This window comes from Oreochromis aureus, linkage group 6 (genome assembly GCF_013358895.1).
Source record: "Oreochromis aureus strain Israel breed Guangdong linkage group 6, ZZ_aureus, whole genome shotgun sequence".
In the NCBI taxonomy this organism is placed as follows: Eukaryota; Metazoa; Chordata; class Actinopteri; order Cichliformes; family Cichlidae; genus Oreochromis; species Oreochromis aureus.
Genome location: NC_052947.1, coordinates 31,197,689 through 31,210,049, shown reverse-complemented (window position 1 = coordinate 31,210,049; position 12,361 = coordinate 31,197,689). Strand labels below are relative to the sequence as shown.

The window sequence follows — 12,361 nt, the reverse complement described above, 5'->3', positions numbered from 1 at the left end:
AAAAATCCTCACATCAAAGTATTTCTGTGTAAAAATGCATTTATTCTGATCAGTGACTCCCATGAAAACTTGATTTTTAAGTATCTCACACACAATGCATCTGGTAAAAAATAAAAAGCTGAGTAGAATCAAAATTACATTCTTTTCACACACAAACGTCAGAAAGAAAAAAAAGCCGATCTAATTCCCCAAAAGCCAAAATGTCAGAAACCAAACATGCATGAAACAATCCTGATATATACATGAACCAACATTCACATACATCCTGTATATCTAAAAGAGAACTGACACATATTTGTCATCATTAATCACTGTGAAAATAATCCCTCATTCTTGTTCTGCATTTTTATTTGTGAGTATGTCAGCATGTCCTTTAATGGCACGTAACAAGAAATCAGTAACCTCTCAAAAGAAGAAGAAAAACATCCCTAAGGCTATAACCAAGGAAAAACTTGGAGTGATGTCAATTTAAATCACTGTTACAATGGCAGGATCTGTTGAGGACAAATAAGCCAGCAACACTATTGCACAATGTTATCCCCTGTAAACCAGCAGTCAAAGAAGTTACACAGATCAATTGTTAAGTGTTGTCACACAATTGACCTTCAAAGGTAATGACACCTTTGGTGAAAATTTCCCAAAACCTTTACACAGTTTCAGAAGTATGGGACAGTAGTTACAGGACAACATTTCCTCGATGGCTTGTGGTAAGATCTGACGTTAAAGGCACTAAATGACAGAAATGACTAACTAACCTAAACTTCCTAAACCCTTTACTCATCTGGTTACCCTTAAGGGTGTAACAATGTTACTTATTGCTCACAAAGAAATGTGGAACAAGGTCTCAGAAATTAAATACAACTTCAGTACAATTTATTTATAAGAGCAATAATACACAATACTAATAATTTGAATGGGTAACCAAATGCCTTGTTCTCAGCTGATTTCCTTTCCGGTCTGTCATGTATTACTTCAAAATAATCCCTCTATGTGCGGACCCTCCGCTTATCGTCAAACAGTTTGCGGACTGTGTAGACCTGTGAACAAAGATGGCGGGATATCAGGTTTGAAAAGTGTCTCCCTAAAGTACAAAACAAATCATTTTCTCTTATTGAGGTTGTGAAGCTGAGATGTTTATTTACCTGCGTAAGAGCCACGCACAACATCACCACCACGCTGGCACACGACCAGAACGAGACTCTCCACAGGTTATCTTCCAAAAGGTTTCGGTCCCGTGCCTCGAAAGCGCGCAGCACCGTCTGCATCTGTCGACTGCGCTCCAAGCGTTTGTAAAGAGATTCCATGGATTCCTGAGGGGAATGAGGCCCGGCATGAAAACATGGATAGCAACAGGGAGCAAAGATTTATGGGCTTTGAAAAAGAAATGAGAGGGGAAAAAATGACAGGCTATGCTTGGTCTCAGAAGTACAGAGCTTTCAATTGTGTAGTTGGTAAAGTGGAAGAAATAGAATGGCTTAATGACTTTTCTAAACTTCCATTTTGGTGTCGAAACAGAACTTGAAAGATATGTGTTTTCTGTGCCGTTTCAGTTCATGTCAAATGTAAGTTTGTCAGCTAGAAAACCCAAAATACGTCATGCAGCAATCGTGTGGTTTAGTTTAACTAGTTTGACTTGCCAAGTAGGCAATGTTTTTCCAGCAGGTGCATCAGTATTTAAGTCTTCAAAACTGTCAAACACTGCCTAAAGATTGAAGCAGATGTTATTTGACATTTTCTATATCATCAGCAAAATCCCACAAAAACAAAACAAAACCAAGAGTGTATTAGTTTGTCTTTTAAAACTTTCCCACTTCCCCAGCCTGTCTGTTTCTCACAGCCCAAGCACAATTTGTTCCAGCTGAAGATCAAAGATTAACAGGTAAAAGACGTATGATTTCCTTTTCTAAAAACACTATCCAAGTAGAGGCTAGTAGCAGAAGCATACTAGTATGTGTAGTAAGTGTTGGTCAAAAGCAGCTGGACATCTTTCAGGTTTTTGAAAAATCACCTTTCAACTGAAAGGCCTTATCAGTTTCATAAGCTGATGGGGAGTCAGGTATTTAACACCAGTACTTGCATATATGGGACTCTCCATCATCTCTAGTGGGGTTAAATAAAATAGTTTGACATGTGTTCAAAACCCCAAAAGAAATTCTGTTCCCTTTTACTCAAGCACTATAATGATCTGATCGCATCACAGATAAGTGTTGGAGTATACGCTTCAGACATATGGTTAAGTTGTGGCTAATTTCTAAGTCTGTATAACCACCGTGGAAAGTTGCGTCGTAAGTCAACTGTAAATGACCACATGATCACATGTTAGAAAGGCTTTATTAAGATGTGATCAAGTCATTCATCTCTCAGTGTCACATCTTCCTGTCCTCTTCTCACCCACTGTTTCTCTGTATGATGGTTGTTTTTTATTTTCTCCTCCCTTAATATCCGGTGAGGTAAAATAACGTAAATAAATAACCATTTGTCATAGTGTGCATTTCCTTTCCATATATAATTTTGGAGCCAATGAAATATTTATGTAATTTTACCATTTTGAGTTTCCTACAACATGCTTAGTGTGACGCAGATGTTACACACTAAAAGCAAAGTGAAGTATTTCTAGTGAAATGAAATTTTTTCTAAACAGTGTAATGTAATTTTAAAAGAGGACGCCAGTCAAAGAACACTAAAACCAAGTGGCAACCACCAGGGCCAAATAACGAAGCCAAGGCAAAATAGTGCCAAAAATAGTCAAATTCCTCTTGAAGCCACTTGAAGCTCCAAAAGCAAGTCAACACACAAACTCACATGTTAAAATGTCCAACTTTACACCATTAAAAAGCATGTTTACAGTGATTTTGGTCTCTATGAACAGTTTGCCCCATTTGTCACAACTAAACTAGCATGGATTTTTTTTTTGGTAATATTCTTCTATCTGGGGAGTGTGTCCACATGAACTAAGAGACACGCCGACACAGGCTAATCTGTAGCTCCTGTGCTTCACTTGGTTCGCTACACTGTGTTTGTGCTTTTTTCCCCATTTTTGGAGAATTTTTAATAGACTGTATGGCAAATACTGTCTGCCTGTGACACCATCCAAGAAATTGGTTCTCCAGTTTTTGTGAGTGAATTTTGAGTATTTCCTTTGGCTTTTAATTGCAATAATTGGCAGGCATATGTGTGTTGGTGTGCCACACGCATACTCTGTGTTAACACAGTTGCTAACCAAGCTGTCTGGTGATAGCCAGTTACAGAGCACTATCAATCTCCTGCCCAAATATGGTGAATTTAAGCCACAAAAACAAACAGACAGCATTTGCAGGTGTCCAAAATGCTTTGAAGCTTTAAACCCAGACACTGCGATGGATGACATCACAGTGTCTAAGTCACCCACAAACTGTGGCTAAATAACTAACTTTACTAATAACTTATCAAAGTAAAGGGAAGAGGATATAAACAGTAGTTAAGGTAAATAGAAATTAAATAACAGTAAATTACTATAAAAATTATATAGTATTTATGTGAACGAATCAAAAACCATATCCTTTTGAGTCAACGAAAAGCAGCTTTCAGGCCTGCATGAGTTCACCGTGAATCAGTAAACACACTGTAAATATCATGATGACAGTTTTGAGCATTTTGTGTGTGTTTTATGATTCACTTGAATTAATTTTTTTATGATGACTCAATTTCAACTGGACTGAGCTACTTGCAATGAATGTCCAGACGTCCTCACTTGGGAACTATTTTTATAACTATAAACAACACACTCTAAAGGAAGTTTCTGTAAAACCAGACGAGGTGTGTGGAACTGATGACAAAAAAGCTGCGGTATATTTAATTCCTGGTGGTGACGTTAATTACACAATAAGGTATCAATGACAGTAAAAGGATTTTTATCAATGGAACAAATGATGCACTTTGCCCTTTTTCTGTTTGAATTCCAAAACCTAAAACTCACCCTGATGTCTTCCAGTTTGTATTCAAGAAGGCTTCCCTCGGGCTCCTCTAAGCCTGCCCACTCATCATCTCCTCCCACATCTCCTCCTTGGCCCTCAATAATGATCTCAAAGAACACCATCTTTTCTGAGAAGCGACTGAAGCTGTTGTCAAAGCAGATTTCATAGTCTCCCTCTTCTGTGGGTTCCACCCTGAAAGAACAGAGAGTGAAAATATCAAATATAAACTAAGATGTAATAACCCACAGGGTATATATGAAGAACGATCACAGATTCAGGCCACTTACACGTGGACTCCATCAGAGCGTCGCGACTCATATATGAGCCGGATGCCCTGAGGGGAGAGTACAGTGAAGTCTACATCCATGCCAGCACCTGCTATCACCTGGAAAAATAGACATTCACATAAGCACATTGTGCACCTTCAAATTCAAATGTCAAACATTTCGCAGTAAAAGAAAACTCTCTAGCCAAACTAATACTAACACTTTCAAGAGGGACTCTCCCACTAAACAAACAACAGGCTGACTTGTAGAACTTCCTGTCTTAAAGCCTGTTTAAATTGATACTCACAAGGTGCTGCCTTGTTTGGACAGTCATAAAGGTAATATAATAGCTTCCTCCATGAATCAGCAACAAGTTAGATAAGTGACTAAATCATCTAATTAGAACAATATAATTTCACAACATTGGGTCCCACATTGTTTTTTGTATATTGCACAATTTGTGATTTTTCTGCAGAATACAACTTTTAATACCATGCCCAACAGTTAGTTTTCTACTTCTGTGTTCAGCTGGTCTTCCAACTGGTCTCTATTGTTATATTTAGTTTTGTTATATTGGTTTTTTACATTATCATTTGCATTATTATTGTAGATACTGTTTAATATTTCTGGCGTTTAATGAGATTGGTGATGTTGCTGATTCTTTGCTGTCTGATTTTACACAGCAAATAATGAATCCTAAGAAAATGGAGCAAAGACTACTGCATATTCATAACTATTTTGGTCAAACACTTTTACTCACAAACTTTTTTTTAAGAAAAAAAGAAAAACTTCACTGTTTCTTCTTTCTTTCCTTTTGCATCACACAGAATCACAATGAATCAGTATGAAAAGACTGTCTGAACTGAGGTCTGAGTCACTGTCAGTTTTACACACTTCTTACTGGCATAGACATTTCCCATGGGGGTTGTTAAACCATGGTTTTACTAGTCCTAGTATTAGTCCTAGTACTAGCTGGGTCAAGAACTACAATGAGTTGGCATCACTGGGTTTATCTCGAACAGCAGGATCTGGAACCATCACACACGTGACTCATTAAGAATCTTATGTTATTTCCGGTACGCTATTTTGTTATCATTGATCTGTACAGGGAACGCATCTGACTTTCGGGAAGCACCTTATTTATAAACGGTGGCAGATAGATTAGATTTGATTTGACTTGACGTGTTGGTTTGATTTGACTTGCTCACCGTTTCAGAAAAATGTGGAACAAAAGATGCATTGGTAATAACTTCAGATTCTTCAATATGACGTTAACGTTGGCTTATGAAAATACCTGCACAATGCATGCATACATGCATGTCAGCTAACGTTAGCTGAAAGGAGTGACGCAAGGCATCTACAACATGTTCCGCTATCGCTGCTATTATGAAATAAACTGTGCAGACATTGAGTGGTTATTTCTTCGGACCCCACACACACAGTTACCTGATATTCGACCTCCATCGTACCGTTCTTTATTGCGTTTTGAAAGAAACACTCGGATCTTCCTGCTGGCAACAGAAACGTAAACTCGCTGTCTTGGCTCTGACCGAAACAGCTCACAGACCCTGCATACCACACAAAGACTGCTGCAAACACAAGCAGCCGTCCTCTGCTTCTCGATTTCCTCCAAAGTGCATCCATGGCGAAAATATTATTGGAAAAACACAGGGCTATCTAAGTTGAGCCATCTCCTTAGCATCTCCTCTTCCGCAGCAGAACTTTACGATGCCGGGATTGGGTGGAGGCCCGCAATAGAGGGTACTGCTGCGGGCCAATCAGAGAAAGAAGAGTAGCAGTCTTCCTCCAATCAGTGAGGGCTGAGGGCTTCGCTGAGTCAGCTTGTACATGCGCTACTGACAGGACTCCGGATGCAGTGACAAATGCGACCTAGTCAGTTAACCAGGCGCGCTCCCAGAGATGGGGGAGAACAACGCAGTATGGGGGTCTATGTGAAATTCAGATAAATGCACTCTAAAAATTGCCATAAAAACACTGTGTATGATTTTAAGGCTCATGCAGTCGGCACCAGAGCATGTGAACTGGGACAACCAACCAACTTACTTTGACAAGGAGACATTTAGCAGTTGAGTAGACATGTGTACTGACACATGCTACCAAAACAAAAGTTATAAGCCGATATGTACAGTAAAATAAATATATAAATAAAGTGCTGCAAGGGACAATCTTGTAATCCTCATGACAACCCATATACTGACCCACTTTTACAGGCTACACAACCAATGTATGAATAAACCGACTTTAAAACACATCATCCTGTATGGGTAATAGCAACCATACTGTGCTTGTGGAGAAATATTATTTAAGGTACAAAAATATCCCTCATATAGTATACTGTGCAACAGAAGAGAAATATTTTCTCAAGGTGCCGACATGGATTAATGAAGTTGGAGTCGCCAACTGTAAGTGTAGAACATCCTCAACACATTTTCATTTGTTTTGTAATTTCTGAGTGAGATCATACTTCATAGCTAGCCTCAGAAGCTGGTGAATGTATCCAAAGAGACAACTGAGAGATACTTTTGCAAAGTCTGTCTTGCAAAGGTCAATGCAGTCCAGAGTTAGTGTCCTCTTCATGCTAGTTTCCATGGTTGTTGTGAATGCACTAAGCTACTATTAATGGAATAATAAAGATGATCTTGGGTATTCCCACAATGAGGTGTCAGTGATGAATTGTTCACTACCAAACTGTGTGACTTAGTTTTACTCATAGATGTAAACGTGTTCTCAGTAGAATTCAGCTGAGGGGGCACAATGGTGTTTGTTTTTGACGGGCCTAGAGTCCACAGGCCTGTCCATAACATCACCACTGTACACACACCCAGGGAGCTAAATCACGATCAGTGTAACTTCCTTCTTACTGGCAAAGGCATCACCCCCAGTTTTCCTAACCACACTGAGCTAAGACGGTAAAGCGCCTGATCTTTGCTGTCGTAATTCCCAGTGTTTCTCATAAAAAGTGAGATATTAACACTGAGAAATATTGCTGAAATTGCATTTATTTTTCTGAAGAACTCTCAAGCTGTTCACTGCCTGTTTTGGATGGTTTATTAAATGCAAACACTTTCACATGTACTTTTACGATCACACAAAAAAGGAGGGATTTTTGCTTTTGTGGGGTTTTTTTTTTTATAGGTTATTATGCTATTGGTTTACTTATCTGGGCCACTGGACATTTAATTGGGCTGTATGTGGTCCATAAACTAAAAAGACTTTGACAATAGTAGTTCTAATGCCTAAATAAGATGGCAAATGTTTCATCAAAATATACTTACGATGGATAAAGTAAAAGTACTCATTATACAGAATGGAATCTATATCTATATTTACAGTACTGTAGCCTCCTATATCACAGAAATACCTCGTAAGCTACGAATACATTGAAAACTGTACTTTAGTGATGCATTTGAGTAAATGCACCTAATTATATCTCACCAGTAATTCTCATTATTTCATGTTTGTGACATATTAACAGTACAGTCCTCTAGTACTTTGGTGCCACCTCAGTGCTTTTTCCATTGCATGGTTTCAGTTGTTCATTTTTCTTTTTTTAATAAACGAATCAGTGAACACTATAAAATGAAAAACAAAACTGAAAATAGACTTTTATTTTTGACAGAAATTCTTCTCACATTTGAAGTCATGAATTGTTTCGGGGTTTTTTTTTTAGTAAACTGGCCAATCAGCAAGCAAAGCCAGTATTCAATATTTCTTCCAAAGCCTAAATAAAACCTAATGATCATTATTATTGGTGTCATATGCAGCAGTGTCTGTCCTTCTATGACAATTCACTTTTCGATTAAAAAGTATTGGATATTGACACTCTTTGGTTATTTTTCCCATGTACACCACCACAGTGGATATATATTCAAACAATGGGGGTGGCTGCAGCTCTGGAGGTCTATGGAGGTCTATGATCAGTAAAGTACAACTCTATAAGAAGTCTATAATCTACTTACACACTTGTGAAAGTCTATAATGAGGAGACACCTTCATTAAAATATGGAGGGTTTACAACAACATACAAACCACTGGTTACGTTTAAGAAGAGATTTCCCAGATTAGAAATGACCAGTTAACATATAAAAGAGCCGAGACAGCCTAGACAAAAAACACTTTTGACACATTAACCAAGTTTGACATGTACCATAAATATGGGAAGAGAAAGCTAGAGAAGGAAAGGAACAACTCATGATCCAAAGAATTCCATATGATCAGACATCACTTCACAGTGCAAATGGATAATGACCCAAAGCAAAAGCAACCCAAAAGTTTCTAAAGGCAAGGAAATGAAATGAAAGTGAAAAGTCAGTGAATGAAAGTCAGTCACCTGATCTCCAGCCAGGAGAACATTCTTTTCATTTAGTGAATGGAAAACTGAACGCAGAAAGCCCCGCAAACATGCTGAAACGGAAGATATCTGTAGTAAAGGTCTGACAAAGCACTGACATGATATTTGGTGATGTCCAGAACTTCTAGAATAACTTCTAGACTTCTGGCAGACTGCAGTGTCTTAAAAATAATACATTAAATGTATGCCGTTGTACAGTGTTTTTGGTTTAGTTTTTTGTCAAACCCATTAACTTAGATAAAAGTGCGGATTTCAGTCGCATCTGGATTGTTTGATTTAAAATGTATGTAAGAGTTCTGTCCTTAACGTTTACATAACCTGAAAGGGAAAGTCTGCAGATTTATAATGTGTTTACAATTTCTGTCCTGCACCAAGGCAGACAGTTTTTTATGTGTACTAAATAGAGTGATTGTGTGAAACAGTGCTGTTACATTTGCAGACACAGTTTACCACTCTGCAGTCTGTATAATCAGCACATTTGGTTACAAGGAAAATGGGTAACTTCTGAAATAGGACACAAACTGTGACACCCCTTGACACATCCATCTCTGTCTGTTGCCCTACTTTATGCTCTTTTAGTACCAACCACAGCCCAAACAAATGTTTTCCCTAGATATAGATACAAATTATTTTTACGCAAATAAGCATCAAAGATGATTAAAGTAGGCAATGCACATAATGAACCATTACGAATGGAAATTACAAAAAAGAAATGGCTCATATTGAAATAAACGCATTCTTGTATTCATGTATTCTTGTTCAAAATATCCACTCCACATTTGTTGAACATATATCATTTGTTGATGTTAATTTCATTATTGTATTTTATTTTAATAAGTTCAGGATAATTAGTTACTGCCTTAACAAGTATGGTAGCACGTTCTATTGCAGCTCAGTAATAAAGTGGTAATATTAGGGTAACAAGGCAGAAACAAGAATGTAATAAAGTGGTAATTTCCACAATTTTACATTATTATTATTACATTATTAAGTTATTACCACTCAATTAGCAAAGTTATAACCAGTTAACATCCAAGTAATACCATGGTAGCAACAGTGGTTACAGATGTGTAATATTACACAGAAATATATGTCAATTTAATCTATCAATATTAAGGGCCCACGGATTTGATTTCAAATATGTGTGTTAAAATCAACTGGTTTATGAAAGCATGGATCTGTTAGGGAAGGCAAAAAGGAGGCAAAAAGTGGCAAAAGTTAGCAGGTGGCACCCCACATTTTCTTTGTCTTTATCTGTGGATAAATACAAAGCAGTCCACTGAATTAAATCCACATTCTAGCTACTGCTGTAGAACTGCATGGTAAGTAAAACCTTTTTTTTTCTCCTTAAGGTATATTTAGGGCTGTGTCTCTTGTAGTTACTAACTTAAACCACATACTATTAGCTTTCACTACTGATAGAGTAGCTAAAAGTAGCTTAGCAGCTAACTTTAGCTGAGTAGCTAATATTAATTAAAGCTGAACCACATTAAAGTAAAACCAAAAGGTTGCATAAAAGTAAGGTTGTCGTGAAATAAGCTGGCAATTATTATTGTAAATATGAATAGAGAACTAGATGTGGTTAGTTATATGTTCAGATAATACCGATATAATGTCGCTAATGTTATTAAGAGTATTCATTCAAAAATGAAGTCAAGTCAAGTCAAGTCAAGTTGGCTTTATTGTCACTTCAACCATATACAGTTTGTACACAGTGAAGCGAAACAACGTTCCTCCAGGGCCAAGGTGCTACATGCAATGTAAATTTACAACATAAATTAACAGAAAACACTAAACTAGCTAACTAGAGACAGGACAGACTGACCTAACATAAATTACAACATAAATTAACAAAAACTAACTATCTAACTAAAACTAACTATCTAACTAGGTAGGTAGTGCAAAGGAAACAGTAAACACACTGTAAAAAAACCCAAATGCCATTAAAAGCATGTCCAGTTCAAACAAGCAAAAACCCTTTCACTGAGTATTTTCTTGGAGATTATTACACAGCTTTAATAACAGGCTCTAGATCCCCCCGCACCCCCAAATGATTGATACTCCAGTTCTATTGTTTAAGGGACTCTATAACATGGTAGATTTTCACTGATACTGCTTGGGTGAACACAGTTACAGAGATTTTCATTTCATTTTCACATCTCATTTACTTAAAAGTAAATGCAAGTATTGCAGTTACACTCAGAGTCATACCGAACTGACATTTTCCTCAAACTAAATGCTTCCTCTTCAGTGTCTGCACTCCCTGACATTTTGTTTCCTGACCCGTTTTCTTTCATTGCACTGTGCTGCTCTTGATAATTTCCTTGCATCTCATCTCAAGAGCCATAAAGTTACAGTTACAGTACATTCAATACATTATTCATTGACTAGCATTTTATGTATTGTTACAGTATTAAGTTATACTTTACTTGTTAGTGTGAGGGCTAATTGACCTATTAATTTCTTAGTAATACAGATTTATTGAAATTTATTTCAATGAAAGTTATTTGGATTGTGTGCATTTTTAACCAGGAATTCCCTGCCTACATGGGGATTGTACATGCTGGGTTTGTGTAAATCACAAAGTTCTGCCTTCACTTTCTCTCCCACTTTCTAACTTCATAGCTATGTGTGTGAATGTATCAGTAGGTTTCCTACAGTAGGTTTTATTTCTCTTAATGTGTCTAAAACTAGTCAACTTTATACTCTCTCTGAAATTAAAGAAGTTCCCTTAGTCTTGCTTTTTTGCTTGTCTTAGCACTTTTACTGTAACTCACCACTGGGTCTGTCAGAGTCTGTTCATTTTGACATTCATGTTGGACTCAGTATGCAACGACCACAACAACTACAGTCAGGCCTTCCTTGGCAGCAGATTTGTCTCTGCCCTCCTTGCAACTTGCAAGTGCCCTGTGCACACACTGCATGTCTCTGTTTGTGTGTCTAAATGTATGTGTCTGAAGTAGTAATTTATAGTGTGCGAGTAGCAAATCAGTAAGTGTGTGTGTGAAGTTTCACCATATGGAGTATGTCACGTCAAACTTCCCCCTCCTACAGCAGAAAACAGATTGTAAAAATACTGGTTTCAGGTTATGATAAAGAGGATACCAAAAGGAGCATTTCTTCATAACATTAGACACAGTGCTTAAGCAGCAGAGAGAAAAAGAAAGCATTCAGTATCACAATTCAAAACGAAGATTGCATTATGAAACAGGAAATGCGAAAGAACAACAAAAAAAAAGAACGATAACCAACATAGACTGTCTGCATTTCTGTACTCCTACTTAGCTGTCCACATTTACATGAAGATGAATCACACTTTCAGGATGTTAGATAATAAAAGTAAATACATTTTAAAAAAAAATGACATGTCACTAAAACATTTTTTCAAAGGAAAAAAGTGATGACTGCATCAACACTACTTACAAAAGTGAGGAAAATATGTCTCGTGGTCTCATTTTTTCCAAACTTCTGCAAACCATCAAGTTCAATCACTGCAAGCTGTTGCTTGTTGAAAAAAAAGAAAAGAGAAAGAAACACCGCAAGTTCCTTAAAACGAAAATAAAAGCATGTTACTTAATCCACCTGAGACACCCAGAATACTGAAAGAAATTTTGTGTGTGAAAGGGGGCTTTAATGTATGATTAACACTCACAATGTGGGTGATAGTGCAACACTGTGGTGGGAGTGCTGGGTAGCGGTCAAGAGTGCGGATGTGTGTTACAGCTTGTTACCCCTGCTCATCTGGTTTTGCTGTACTTAGTTTAACATCA

General features: G+C 37.4%; 1 protein-coding gene across 1 annotated transcript; it reads right to left on the bottom strand.

Annotated features, from left to right (window-relative positions):
- Window positions 1-21: 21 nt before the first annotated feature.
- tmed1b (transmembrane p24 trafficking protein 1b) lies at window positions 22-5,958 on the bottom strand. Its single transcript, XM_031727488.2, has 5 exons — window positions 5,666-5,958; window positions 4,241-4,338; window positions 3,956-4,145; window positions 1,143-1,310; window positions 22-1,037 (listed from the first exon to the last, which is right to left on the bottom strand). Exons 1-5 carry the CDS (start codon window positions 5,861-5,863, stop codon window positions 987-989), a joined length of 705 nt encoding a protein of 234 aa, XP_031583348.1. The 5' UTR covers window positions 5,864-5,958; the 3' UTR covers window positions 22-986.
- Window positions 5,959-12,361: the final 6,403 nt, after the last annotated feature.